Source organism: Cornus florida, unplaced genomic scaffold (genome assembly GCF_030987335.1).
Source record: "Cornus florida cultivar Cherokee Brave unplaced genomic scaffold, ASM3098733v1 CherokeeBrave_3.0.0_Hap2_Chr02, whole genome shotgun sequence".
Classification (NCBI taxonomy): domain Eukaryota; kingdom Viridiplantae; phylum Streptophyta; class Magnoliopsida; order Cornales; family Cornaceae; genus Cornus; species Cornus florida.
This window is the reverse complement of record NW_026775572.1, coordinates 468,052-480,392: the sequence shown is the minus strand read 5'-3', so window position 1 is coordinate 480,392 and position 12,341 is coordinate 468,052. Positions and strand designations below refer to the sequence as shown.

The following is a 12,341-nucleotide window of genomic DNA, read 5'->3' as shown; positions in this document are numbered from 1 at the left end:
TGTAATGCTTTAGTCAGTTGACTTACAGAAAACAAATTAAAAGGGAAATGAAGAACATAGAGACTGGAAGATAAAGATAATGAATTGGTAGGGTCAAGATCACCTTTCCCAAGGACGGGACGAGAAGATCCATTAGCTAAAATAATGTGGTGGTTAACAGATTTCAAATCAGAAAAGAGAGATGATATACCAAACATATGTGAACTCGCTCCAAAGTCAGTAACCCAAGATGGAGATGACCTGGCCACACATGCAACATTACCTGAGTTGGCTAAGGTAGCAGTGGAAGTGGATGGAAAAGTAGTTTGTAATGTCTGAATAAGCTCGCTAAGTTGAGCGGTGAGGGCATCACGAGAATAGAATCGGAAGCTACATGTCCAGAACCAGTACAAGGCTATGACTGTGAAGTACCATCAATAGCCTGATGAACATAATATGGCTTGCCATATTTTACCCAACAATAAGGTTAGTACGATTCGTACCACCACAGTGATCACATTTCCTATCTCCACGTCCACTAGAATGACCACCACCACGGGAACCATGGATGAGAGAAAAAAAAAAAGAAATCCGATCTTGGAATCTCTTCAAAACCCTTCACACCCACTAGGGTTTACACAAACTTGCCCTAGGGTTTCAACTACAAACCTAGAGCTTTACAAACCATGCTGTAATACCATGTTGACTTTAAGATATAATCAAATCAAAAGTAAGTGATAAAGAAGAAGAAGAAAAAGAGATGGGGAAAGAGAGAGAGAATGAAAGAATACTTTCATCCTTCCACCACATTCTATTTATAATAACAAGTTTCAGAAATTACACATAAGCCCCAACATTATATAAGTAATAACAAATAAGCCCCTGACAACAGAGACAACCTCAATCGAACCCCTTAGAGCCAAAGAAATCGATCCAAATGCAACAAAACAGCCATCAAGCAGTAATCAAAGTATATTCCAATAAAAAAACGCATCATATAGGATGGATCTCAGCCAACAAAAACAACTGAAAGCCCTCCTAAAATCAGATCGAAACAAACATGGCTGAAATCCAGAAATTCTTTCGAAAAAGGAAAAAAAAAAAAAAAAAAAAAAAAAAAAAAACAGCTAAACAGCTTCAATATGAGTCGAAAATACCATCTGAAATCTCAGAAAATTCAGGCAATCCGGGCTGTATAATCAAGTTTGATGCTGACATCAGCATGTTGTCACTGATGCGTCAGAAACTTCAACCCTTTCCTGTGTACTTCAATTTTCTGCAGAGGGTTTTAGGCTTTAACACACTGCTCTAATACCAAGTTAGAATAAGTAAACAAGTAAAACACTAAACACCCTATAACTCTAACAGCACCATTTCATCTAACTTTGACCCTAGTCTACACGATCAAGAATCCCTCTTGGAAAATCACTTCTATAGCCTTCGATGCTATTCATAATTATCCCATGTCATCACCATTGTTTGGACAAATCAACTAATGAATACAGAAGCTATTTTAAGCTTATCTTGTTAAAAAATGATTTACAGGGACTATTCAATTCTTAAGCACATTGGCATTTATGAGGGAGCTGTATTTTATTGTATTTGTATCAGATATAAAAACTCACTTGATATTCAAGGATACGTGTCCAATATTTTCCAAAATGTGACTTTTTAAAGCATTCCACTATCACCCCCAAAAAACCAAAAGGCCGAAATTGGCTTGGCTTCGCCAAAAGACAACTAATATAATCATATAATTGTTTGGAAAGGTATAATACAGGTTCCAAGTACACAGATTTTCTTAAAAGTGAAGCATAATGAGAGTATATCATGTCTAATTTAGTCTAAAATTTATGTGCATGCAACATAATTCTCTACTTGTTTGACATGATTTTTCATTGGGAAATGTTAATAATATGTAGTATGATGAACAATTACTCTTTAGAACTTGTAGATATATATATTTTAATATTTGTACAAATATACATGAATACAATACATACGCATATATCCTCGCCCTAGAATCTTTTTTTTTTTTTTTTCCTTTTAAGAATTTTGTGTATGGCCGTGTCTGTATCATGTTGTATCCTTATCTATGCTTCATCTGAATCATCCTTAATCAAGATTGGCTTGTTACTTAATGAACGAATAAAAGTCAAGCCTTTAGTGAGTCAATATTGAACTGTTCATGTATAGCTTGATTCATTTGTGTGCATTACCGCTGCTCTTGAGATTCTCTCAACTATAGGATATTTTGAAAATTGTTGCTCTCACTCTTGCTCCATGTATGAGTGGTAACCTAACTAGTGACAATTAAGTGTAGAAATCATTTTTTCTAATGTAGATGCTAATTGTTTAATGAAATATTGACAGAGGGAAAAGGCACGGGATTAGTCCAGGATGTTAGGTGCTGACTTTTTAGGCGTTATAAAATCACAGCATTTCTCATGTGATGATTGGTGAGTAGGTCAAATATGATGATTATGCTCATTAATAATCAATTACATAAATTACACAATTAAATGGATAATAAATTGACGACCTTTACAATATAGACATGATTTTATGTGCAAAACTCCATTATGGGGAAACAGGAATGTGTTATACACAAGTTACCCACTTGACTTCATGAGCAGTGCCACTATTTTACCATGTTCACTCACGAAATGGAACCCCCAAGAACAAGGAAGTTTACCGCTATTGTTCACTTGACTCTACAATCTCAGCCGCTGCTTCTTCGTGCTCTCATATTTTCCATAAGCCGAATCCACAACATGCCTTTGCAAATTGATCGTTAAGAACAATCCAATAAACACTCAAATTTAATAAAGCAGTCACTTGACAAGGTGTAAAGATGGTGTGATTAATTCTTCTCGAATGACTATATCATCCGGTCCCACTTGAAGTCACATATGCACAACAAATATAATCCGGTAGATGAAAGTATTGCCATATTGTCCGCAAACTGAATTTGTAACACATTTTAGAAAATTGATCTTTAAAACAATCCAACACACTCGAATTTTATGGAGTAGACAAATGACAATGTGTAAAGATTTTGCGGTTAATTATTATCTAGTGATTATATCAATGTGTCCCACTATAAATCACATACACATGGCCACATTTAATCCTATATATGACAAACCAAAGTCATTTGTATATATGGTTTTCTGTCACAGGAATTAAGGGTGATTTCTCTCTCTTCTGTGTCTTTGCATTAACCGAAGCTAGTGTACATAGATTAAGAGAGTTTGATCCTAATAAGGAAGATTTAGAAGTTGTTTCAGAAGAAACAAAGCAGTTTACTGACTCTGCTCAATGTTCAATAATTACAGCTTATTGTTATCTAAACTAATATTTACCAACCTAAAACCTGTGGTCTCCAAATCCTTATCATTATTCACCAAGTGTGCGATCAAATTATGATACCCAGACACTTGTCTGTCTGGGAGATTGGTTAATTGTGTGAGTTCATGTGATCGGAATTCTTGTATCATTTAGATGTTATCTGTTCTCTAATTTATTAGTCTACAGGTAGTTATTGCCCAGATGAATGGCCAAAATTATTCGTCACATTCTGTCCACTTGTTTCATGTGGGGAAAATGAGGATGAAGCTTTGTAAAGGGTGGATTACAAAGGCAAGGGAGTCCTATTCTACATCAATGCAGGTACTTTCTGTTGCTGGGAAATGAATAAAATATTGGAAATTAGTTGAGCCGCATGCTGGGATGTCCCATTAGATAAAGTATTCCATCGTCTTTTACGTTGCATTTTGAAATGAGTTGGTTTTTCCTTCATACCACCGATTTTCCCCCCCCTATTTTTGTTGCATGTAGAGGAAAATTTTGAGTTATCACATGACATTGTTTCACCTGTTCTGCAACTTGGGTGAGGCCTCATTTATGTAAATGCTCCCTTGCAGAGGATGAACATCCCTAATCTCTATATAAAGACGCAATTGAGGCTATGTCTATGTCCAATGTTTTAAACTTTTTTTAAAAAATTTCTTTTTTTTGCTTGCTCAAATAAGCCTGTGTATGTGTGTGCACGCACTTGCATACTTGTTGCATGAAAGAAAGAAAGGAAGGAGTTGAATTAGAATGAAGTTTCCCCTTTGATGGGATTGTCTCCTTTAGGCTCGAGCTTCTTGTGGAACTACATACCATCATTGCACTACACAAGTTTACAAGGTAATGGGTCACTTCTTCCAACAGATATTAATTACTCCTTTCTTTCTTGGCCTCCAGCTTTGTGGGTTTAGAGGCGGTGGTAATTCTGCAGCTAAGTCATTGTTTTGGCTAGCAAGGAAAGGACAATCCTTTGTGCTAGTGTTTGAATCAGAGCGAGAAAGAAATGCAGCCATTATGCTTGCCAGGCGATACGCTCTTGACTGTAATGTATGTAGCTTTTGCTTTCCTTTTCAGTTGCTAACATGATACTATCTATAGCACCTTTATATTTTTCTTGGGAACTTTACCAAAACTGTGGAATAAAAGAGTTCCATATGTTTAGAGGAAGCCTGATTACAATAGAAAAGAATGGAAAAAGAGAATTCATGTTGCCAACCCTATGGATATGGGAACAAGGCAAGGATGATAATGATATTTAGAGGAAGTATACCCTAAATTTAAGAAACTGTTTCTTTACCCAAACTTTTAGCCAGCATGTTTTATTTGAAGCCTCTAATATCATTTATGCGTATCAATTAAGAAAAATGACGATCCCCAATCCAATGCTAAAAATCTAGTTGAGGACTTCCTCATATTTTCAGCAACTCTTGCTTTATTTATTTTCTATTTTCTTGGGAATGGTGATGGGAAACCAATTAAGAAGGAAGATATTTAACATTAAATCAGGATTTCCTTTTTTGAAAAGTTACCATAATCATAGATCGTAATAAACTAAACATTTGAATGGGGCAGGTGATGCTTGCTGGACCGGATGATCAAGTACTGATGTATACCTGAGTGATATCTCCGAGTTCTCGACTAATGCGAATATAACCAGGTTTTCTAAGTCGGAGCATATTTTGTATTCTTGTGTGCTTTTGATGAAGAAGAATATCTTTGTGTTGTGGTTTGGTTTCCACTAATCTGATTACATTATATTTCTAGCCATCATTTTTTTTTTTTTTTTTTATTTGCCTAATAATTGTTTGTAACAAGTTTTACTAATTATAGTCAAACGATTCATTTGCATTTTATGTGTTTCTTCTGTGTATAAACTTCCAAGTAACATTTCTAACTACGGATAACAAAATTTAGCTGAAGTTATACTTGTTAGAATTATTTGGGTTGGTTTGGTGGATAACATGTATGGGTTTAACAAACATTCATAGACATTGTAAAGGAAAAGTAGATTTGGCTTCAGTGGCGATATAGCTTAGTTGTTGGTGGGTAATTTTTGTATAGTAATTGATAACATCGTTGGAGATTGCCAGTAAAATTCATTTGTGTGTCTCAAGCAATTTGCAAGAGCATGTTTTTTTTTTTTTTCAGAAGTGGCGCTTCTTCTTAGACTTAAGTATGATAAATGCATGTACCTATCTAGGATCTGGTGAATTTTTTGAGTGATTTAGAAATGTGGTAAATTAATTACATGCATGGAATGGAAAGTAAGCCAGAGAGACTTGGGGGTAAGAAACAGTGATATATATATATATATATATATATATATACACACGCACACATACACATAGCTTTTTTCTGTAATAAAGAGCTTGATTAATACACAATTTCCAAACTGTTTTAAATTGAAGACGGAGAGGGGAGTGCTTTACGTTACCAAAGATTGTGTATTGAAAGCACCACCTTAAAAGTAGAGGGGAGGGTTTCCACCTCGGGTGTGGGCAAAAAATGTGAGAGTCAGCGTGTGTTTTTGCCAATAAAAAAAAAAGGCAAAGTCCAAAGTCCGGGATATAACTGCCTCCACCCAGCCTGAATGAATATATTATTTCCGATGATGGCCATATGAACCATGTAAAGATTTTTGGTGCGTGGCACTTTCTGCTACGAGTTTATTTTTGACATAAAACTCAACTTTTTACATGAATAATTTGTCTTCCTTCCGTTTTAAAGGCTTTTATTATTATTATTATTATTATTTATTATTGTGGCTTTCAATAAATAAATACCTGATAACAAGAAAATGAATGATAAAGACTTGTCAAGAGCATCATGTACGATTTATAGGTTTAGGTCTCCACATTTTCTCATTGGCCCCGGGATCAAATAATAACTTCTATATCTGATGTCCTAAACATGCATATAAGTTTGGTACGTAGGACATGTTGAAAAGGTGATTATGGTAAATCATGAAAATCACTTGCACTTGACGGAAATAAAATTTGCAGAAAATTTGGACCATAACTTGGAGGTTGTAAACACTTCTTAAAAATAGTCGAATGTAAGGGATCATGACAGTTTTATATTTGATATTCAACTAAGTTTGGACTCGATTACAGTATATTTGCACGATACACTATTGAGTGCAACACTTGATCTCTTTTCAAAATGCCCAATTATGAAGATTAAAAGAGAAACTTTTGAACTTAGAGTTAAGTTAACAAAACCGGAGTATGAAATGGGATTAAATTTAACAATACTTGATCCATATTTAAACATGCTTTACCAGGAAAGTGTGCTCTTATATAGACCTCTAAAGTGAATTTTCATAAATGTGTTCAAACCCCAAAATTCATGAATTAAGAAGGTTTATATTCCAACATGATGAATTTGGATAAATTCATTCATAATTTGAACTGAGTTTTCAACTTAAAAGGACCGCCTATGATTAAATTACCTCACATTTAAGGTGATAGACTTTGTGGCATCAATAAAAATTATTCTCTCAACCCCTTATTCCCATTTAAGTAAATGGGTAAATTACACTTACCTTCCTTTAAGTTTGGGCAAATTACACGCATGTAGAGCATCCCTTAAGATTTGGCGCGTGTGCTTAGCGACACCTCCTGCCATTAATGAAAATTTAAAAAATGTCTAAATTGTTCTTTCCTTATTTTAAAAGATCTCAATAACCTTATATTTTGATATGAAATAATAAAAATATCATGAAATGCCATTAAAATGCAAAATATCAATTTTTATACCAATTTCATATTATAAAATTTTACAAAAATATATATATTTTTTAATGACATTTGATTAGGTTTATTTTTAGAATTTTATTAGGTTTTTTTTTAAAAAAAAAAATAAAATAAAATATAGGTAGGGTAATATAGTGTTTACAAGAAGGGAAAATGGGGGTAATAGTATTTCGGTTTGATATTTTTTTTTTAATAAACTATTATTAAATTAGATAAGGGTATAAAAAAACGTTTCACATTTTTAGGGAAGGTCATAGTAATAAAGGTCAAATATTCTATTTATGTGTTATTTGTCCAAACTTTAGGGGAGGTCAGTGTAATTTACCCTAAACAAATCTAACACTGATTTGGTAAATATTTTTGAAACTTTTTCTTCTCTACCCAACAAATGGAACGCCGTAATTTTAAAAGAAAATATTTACCAGAAAAAGGTAACAAGAAAATAAGTATGACCATGTAAGAATTATCATTTTTTCAAGTGGAAATAAAAAAAAAAAAAAATTTAAAAAGAATTAATTTGTTTTTCAAGAACAAAAATCAAATTCAGATGTGAAAATCTTAAATCTTTGTAAATAATGAAGAGAGAGAGAGAGAGAGAGAGAGAGGGGGGGGGTAAAGTACAATGACATCCTTAAGGTTTGCTATATGAATAGTCATATACAAATTGGCTATTTTTTAGAAAATGACACTTCTCGTCAAAATTTCATCCAAACAAGGCCTTAAATGATTCGAAAAGAGAAAATTGCCTCTTAATATTAAAATCAGCTTTATTGTAAAATTTTATACATGTTGAAATGTCAAAATTACCCTTAAATTAATATGAGTCACGAAATAACACCAATTTACTATACTGAAATTTATTAATTTCTCCAAGGTATTATAATATTTTGATTGCTATGAAATTTTTACCAAAGGTTCCTCTGCATAACTAGTTACTCGCTAAAAATTTTCTTAATTTTTGGCCAAACATATACTTTTATAAAAATTCGACAACTGTTGTTGTATGGAATTTTTCACTTTTTGGAATCAAGTCTTTAATTTATTTATTTGACAACCTGTATGTCATATATGACAGGTGGCAATATGAACGTCTTTGGTAACTTTTTTTTAAACTTCAGGGTGACTTTGTCTCTAAAAAAAAAAAAAAACAATCAGTGTGGTACATAAGCCTAGTTTAAAATCAGCTTGAAGAAACAGCGCAAAAGAACCATGAAACATTGATTACACGTGTATTGTGTGTACAGAAACAGAGGTATTGTGACTCCGTGATATTGGATGAGACTGGTTATCGCAACACTAAATACCATACCCTTTTATAACCTCTTTGGTTTTTTTTTATTTTTATTAATCAACACACTAGCTAACGGTAACTTTTGAACAGTCCAACGGTTATATGAGCAAACGATTTTCACAGCCGTTGGATGGGCTATCGATCAAACGGTCCTAATTTAAAAAGGAAAAGACCGTTGGAATGAAGCGTCGTTTCCTCAGCATAAAAAAAGGGGTGTATTGTCAGTCCCCAATGCCTATGCGCACTGTCTGTTTCTGATGCAGAGAGAAACAGAGAATTAGAGAGAGAGAAAGAAGAGATTAAACCGGTGGTGGCGACTACAGACGACGACTACTACTCAGAAGAGTGAAAGTCGATTGGGCTAATAATCAGGACGTTCCTGTCATCTTTTTTTTTAGGGGATTTGGAGGACGAGATTAATCAAGCTTCTTCTGAAATGGGTTCAAGACCAGCCCTTGTTCAACACCAAAATAGAGGTACGTACTATTTGATCGCATTATCTATCTTGATGTGTGTTCGATCTTGCCGCATTCTTTAATTCTATATTGTTCCATCTAGTCATGGGTCTAATCTAATGGATCATTTCTTTAGGTTCTTTGTTTTGTCTTTTTTCCACCTTCAATTAAATCTTATTATATATATATATGGATTGATAGTGATTTGAAGGTATATATATATATACACACACACACACTACACTACACGTAGGCTCTTTGGAATCATAGATGTACATATGGTCTTCCATACATCGCCTTCTTGTCTGTAGATGATTGGCTTCTCTGTACGTGTTTGTCTCCATCTTTCCTTAAATTAAGCTTGTGTGTGTCTCTATGGAGTTAGTTTGACTTGATTGATCATCAGAACCAAGTTTCTTTCTTGATATTTCTTTGTGGGTCTATTTCCTTTCTGAATACTCTTATTGTTAGATAATTGTTTCATCTCTGATAGAGATTTGATTTCTAACTTCATCATCATCATCTTCATGATATGTCAATTTATTCATTGCCCTTTTAGGTTTTTCTTCTTATTATTATTCTTCTTCGTTTTTCTCACTTTTATCCGTCCAAGAATCTCCGATTATATAATGATTAATTGATCTGCTGAAATTTTAGGGTTTGTAAAGATTATTGTTATATATATATATATATATATATATATATATATATATATGTCAATAGTGAATTTATGTAATGGAATTTTTATAGGAGAGGCAGTTGCTGGGGATATTATTGTTAAGCAGAAGAAGAATATGGCAGCAGCAGCAGGAGGAGGAGGAGGCCAAGGGAGAAACCGTCGTGCACTTGGTGATATTGGGAATTTGGTCACTGTTCGAGGAGGAGGAGGAGTTGTTGATGCGAAGCCCTCTCACATCTCTCGTCCCGTTACAAGGTCTGTCCCTCTCCACACACACACAATTCTTTTTTTTAGATGTCTTTGTTGTTGATTTTGTGAGATTCTATTGTTTCAGGAGTTTTTGTGCACAATTACTCGCTAATGCACAAGCAGCAGCTGAAAACAACAAGGTATATATATATATATATATATATATATATATATATATATATATATATATATGATAGTCTCAAAATCCTTTTCTATATTGATATTGAAATTATTAATAATTGATTGCATTATTTGGTGGTTTGACAAGTGAGTGTTGTTTTGGCTCCTCCTTTCATTTGCAGAAACCAGTGGACAAAGCCGCCATTGGTGTTGATGGAGCCATAGCCATAGCCAGCAAAAGAGCAGTAGTTGTTGCACAGAAGAAGGCTGCAGCTCACAAAAAAGTAGTTACTGTCAAACCCAAGCCTGAGAATGTGATTGAGATAAGTCCTGATACTAGTGAACAACAAGAAGAAGATGTCAAGAAGGAGAAGAAGCCTCCTCTCAACCCTAAAAAGGCAAGTGAAGATGGGTCATCCAGAAAGAAAACCCAAACTCTAACTTCAATCCTCACTGCTCGAAGCAAGGTGAGCAGCATCACCTTTTCATACATGTATAGTCATTCATATTGGGGGGTGTTGATAATTCTAGTACCAATTCATTCAATCACATACATATTATATATATATATATATATATGCAGGCTGCTTGTGGCCTGACTGATAAACCAAGGGAGGAGCAGATACTGGATATTGATGCTGTGGATGTCAATAATGAGTTAGCTGTTGTTGAATACGTTGAAGATATATACAAGTTCTACAAGCTAGTTGAGGTATATATATAATTATCCTGTTTTAATTAATTAATGTCTGATGTTAAGAAAGAGTGTAATTTATTTTAACCCGTACATGATGCAGAACGAGAGCCGAGTTCATGATTATATGGATTCGCAGCCTGAGATCAATGAGAGGATGAGAGCAATTCTAGTGGATTGGTTGATTGAAGTTCACAACAAATTTGAGCTTATGCCAGAGACTCTTTACCTCACCATCAACATTGTTGATCGCTACCTTTCCATCAACACTGTGTCAAGGAGGGAGCTACAGTTAGTGGGCATGGGCGCAATGCTTATGGCTTCCAAATATGAAGAAATATGGGCCCCGGAGGTATATATGTATATGTTATGTGTTGGTTATTGTACGTTCATATTTGAACTTTTGTCATACATAGGATATTGATGTATGTATGTATTGTGCAGGTGAATGATTTCGTATGCATTTCAGACAGAGCTTATAGTCATGAGCAGGTGTTGATCATGGAGAAAAGAATATTGGGCGGGTTGGAATGGAACTTAACAGTTCCTACTCCTTATGTGTTCCTCGTTCGCTTTATCAAAGCTTCTGATCCTGATCAGAATGTGAGCAGTAGTATTTCTTACTCTATAATAAATAAATTTAAATAGGTGTTACTAAACTAAACCAACCTTACTTTGTAATTTATTAATAAATAGATGGAGAATATGGTGTATTTTCTGGCGGAGCTGGGTATGATGAATTATACCACCATAATTTACTGTCCATCAATGATTGCTGCCTCAGCAGTCTATGCTGCCCGCTGTACCCTAAACAAGACCCCTCTTTGGAATGAGACCCTTAAACGTCATACCGGTTTCTCAGAGCCACAGCTCAGGTAAATTCCATTCAATCTTAATTCCATTCCCCTTTCTCTATTACTCATTTTTTTTTTCTGCATTTAGTAAATTCCATTTGTTTTATTTACACTTGTTCTTCAAACAGGGATTGCGCTAAACTACTGGTTAGTTTACACTTGATGGCATCTGAAAACAAACTAAAGGTTATCCACAGAAAATACTCTAATCCTCAGCGAGGTGCGGTTGCTCTGCTCCCACCAGCCAAAACACTCCTGTCTACCTAAATGAATGTTATTTGGCAGCAGCAAAGGCAATACCATTTGATTTTATCTGAGTAATATTGTCTTGTCATCTGGGTACTAGTGGGTGGTGATAGAGACACAGAGAGAGAGAGAGAGAAATCATTGGTTGAGATGATCCTTAGTGTGTAGGTTGTGTGTCTCTCTTGTGCAGTTTGGAACTAACTTGGAAGTTTAATATTTGCGACAAAATAGGCATTCAATTCATTTTTTCATTCAAAATGTACCCAAATTATCGATTGGGTAATCCATTTCCATTCAAAATGTATTATGTTTGTCTCACGTTATGATAGACGAAAGTGTGCTTGATTTTTATATCTTCTGTTGCTCCGTAAATTTGCTTGATGTGCTTTTTTTCTGGCTCGTGATGTTTGAATGAAATGTACACTTGGATTGGATTTGACAGTCCTTGTAACTCTGCAGTTGCGCCTCAAAAGGCACCGGGTCCGAATTCTCACCCGCTAACCCAACCGCGGGTTTTGCTATTCTTTATTCATTATTCTATTATCTGGAAGTAGAGAATGCTAGAATTAATATTCCCACGTGGCCAAGAAGAGGTTAGCATTCTGCTTCTAAGTTCATTATCTAATATTAGGAGGATGTATGGGAAATACTTAAAAATATTTTAC

The 12,341-nt window shown here is 34.5% G+C and overlaps 2 protein-coding genes across 2 annotated transcripts in view; both read left to right on the top strand.

The window, feature by feature from the left end:
- The window catches only part of LOC132290128 (stomatal closure-related actin-binding protein 1-like), a 36,431-nt gene extending 31,245 nt beyond the window's left edge, over nucleotides 1–5,186 (top strand). The window contains exons 11-13 of the mRNA XM_059790048.1: nucleotides 3,517–3,651; nucleotides 4,231–4,380; nucleotides 4,906–5,186. Of these exons, the coding sequence (XP_059646031.1) occupies nucleotides 3,517–3,651; nucleotides 4,231–4,380; nucleotides 4,906–4,950 (330 nt within the window). The 3' untranslated portion in view covers nucleotides 4,951–5,186. The remainder of the gene's footprint in view (nucleotides 1–3,516; nucleotides 3,652–4,230; nucleotides 4,381–4,905) is intronic.
- A 3,030-nt stretch (nucleotides 5,187–8,216) lies between these two features.
- LOC132290112 (G2/mitotic-specific cyclin S13-7-like) lies at nucleotides 8,217–12,027 on the top strand. The gene is made up of 9 exons (XM_059790047.1): nucleotides 8,217–8,855; nucleotides 9,585–9,768; nucleotides 9,848–9,902; nucleotides 10,065–10,349; nucleotides 10,466–10,594; nucleotides 10,680–10,928; nucleotides 11,021–11,179; nucleotides 11,273–11,451; nucleotides 11,559–12,027. Exons 1-9 carry the CDS (start codon nucleotides 8,816–8,818, stop codon nucleotides 11,695–11,697), a joined length of 1,419 nt encoding a protein of 472 aa, XP_059646030.1. The 5' UTR covers nucleotides 8,217–8,815; the 3' UTR covers nucleotides 11,698–12,027.
- Nucleotides 12,028–12,341: the final 314 nt, after the last annotated feature.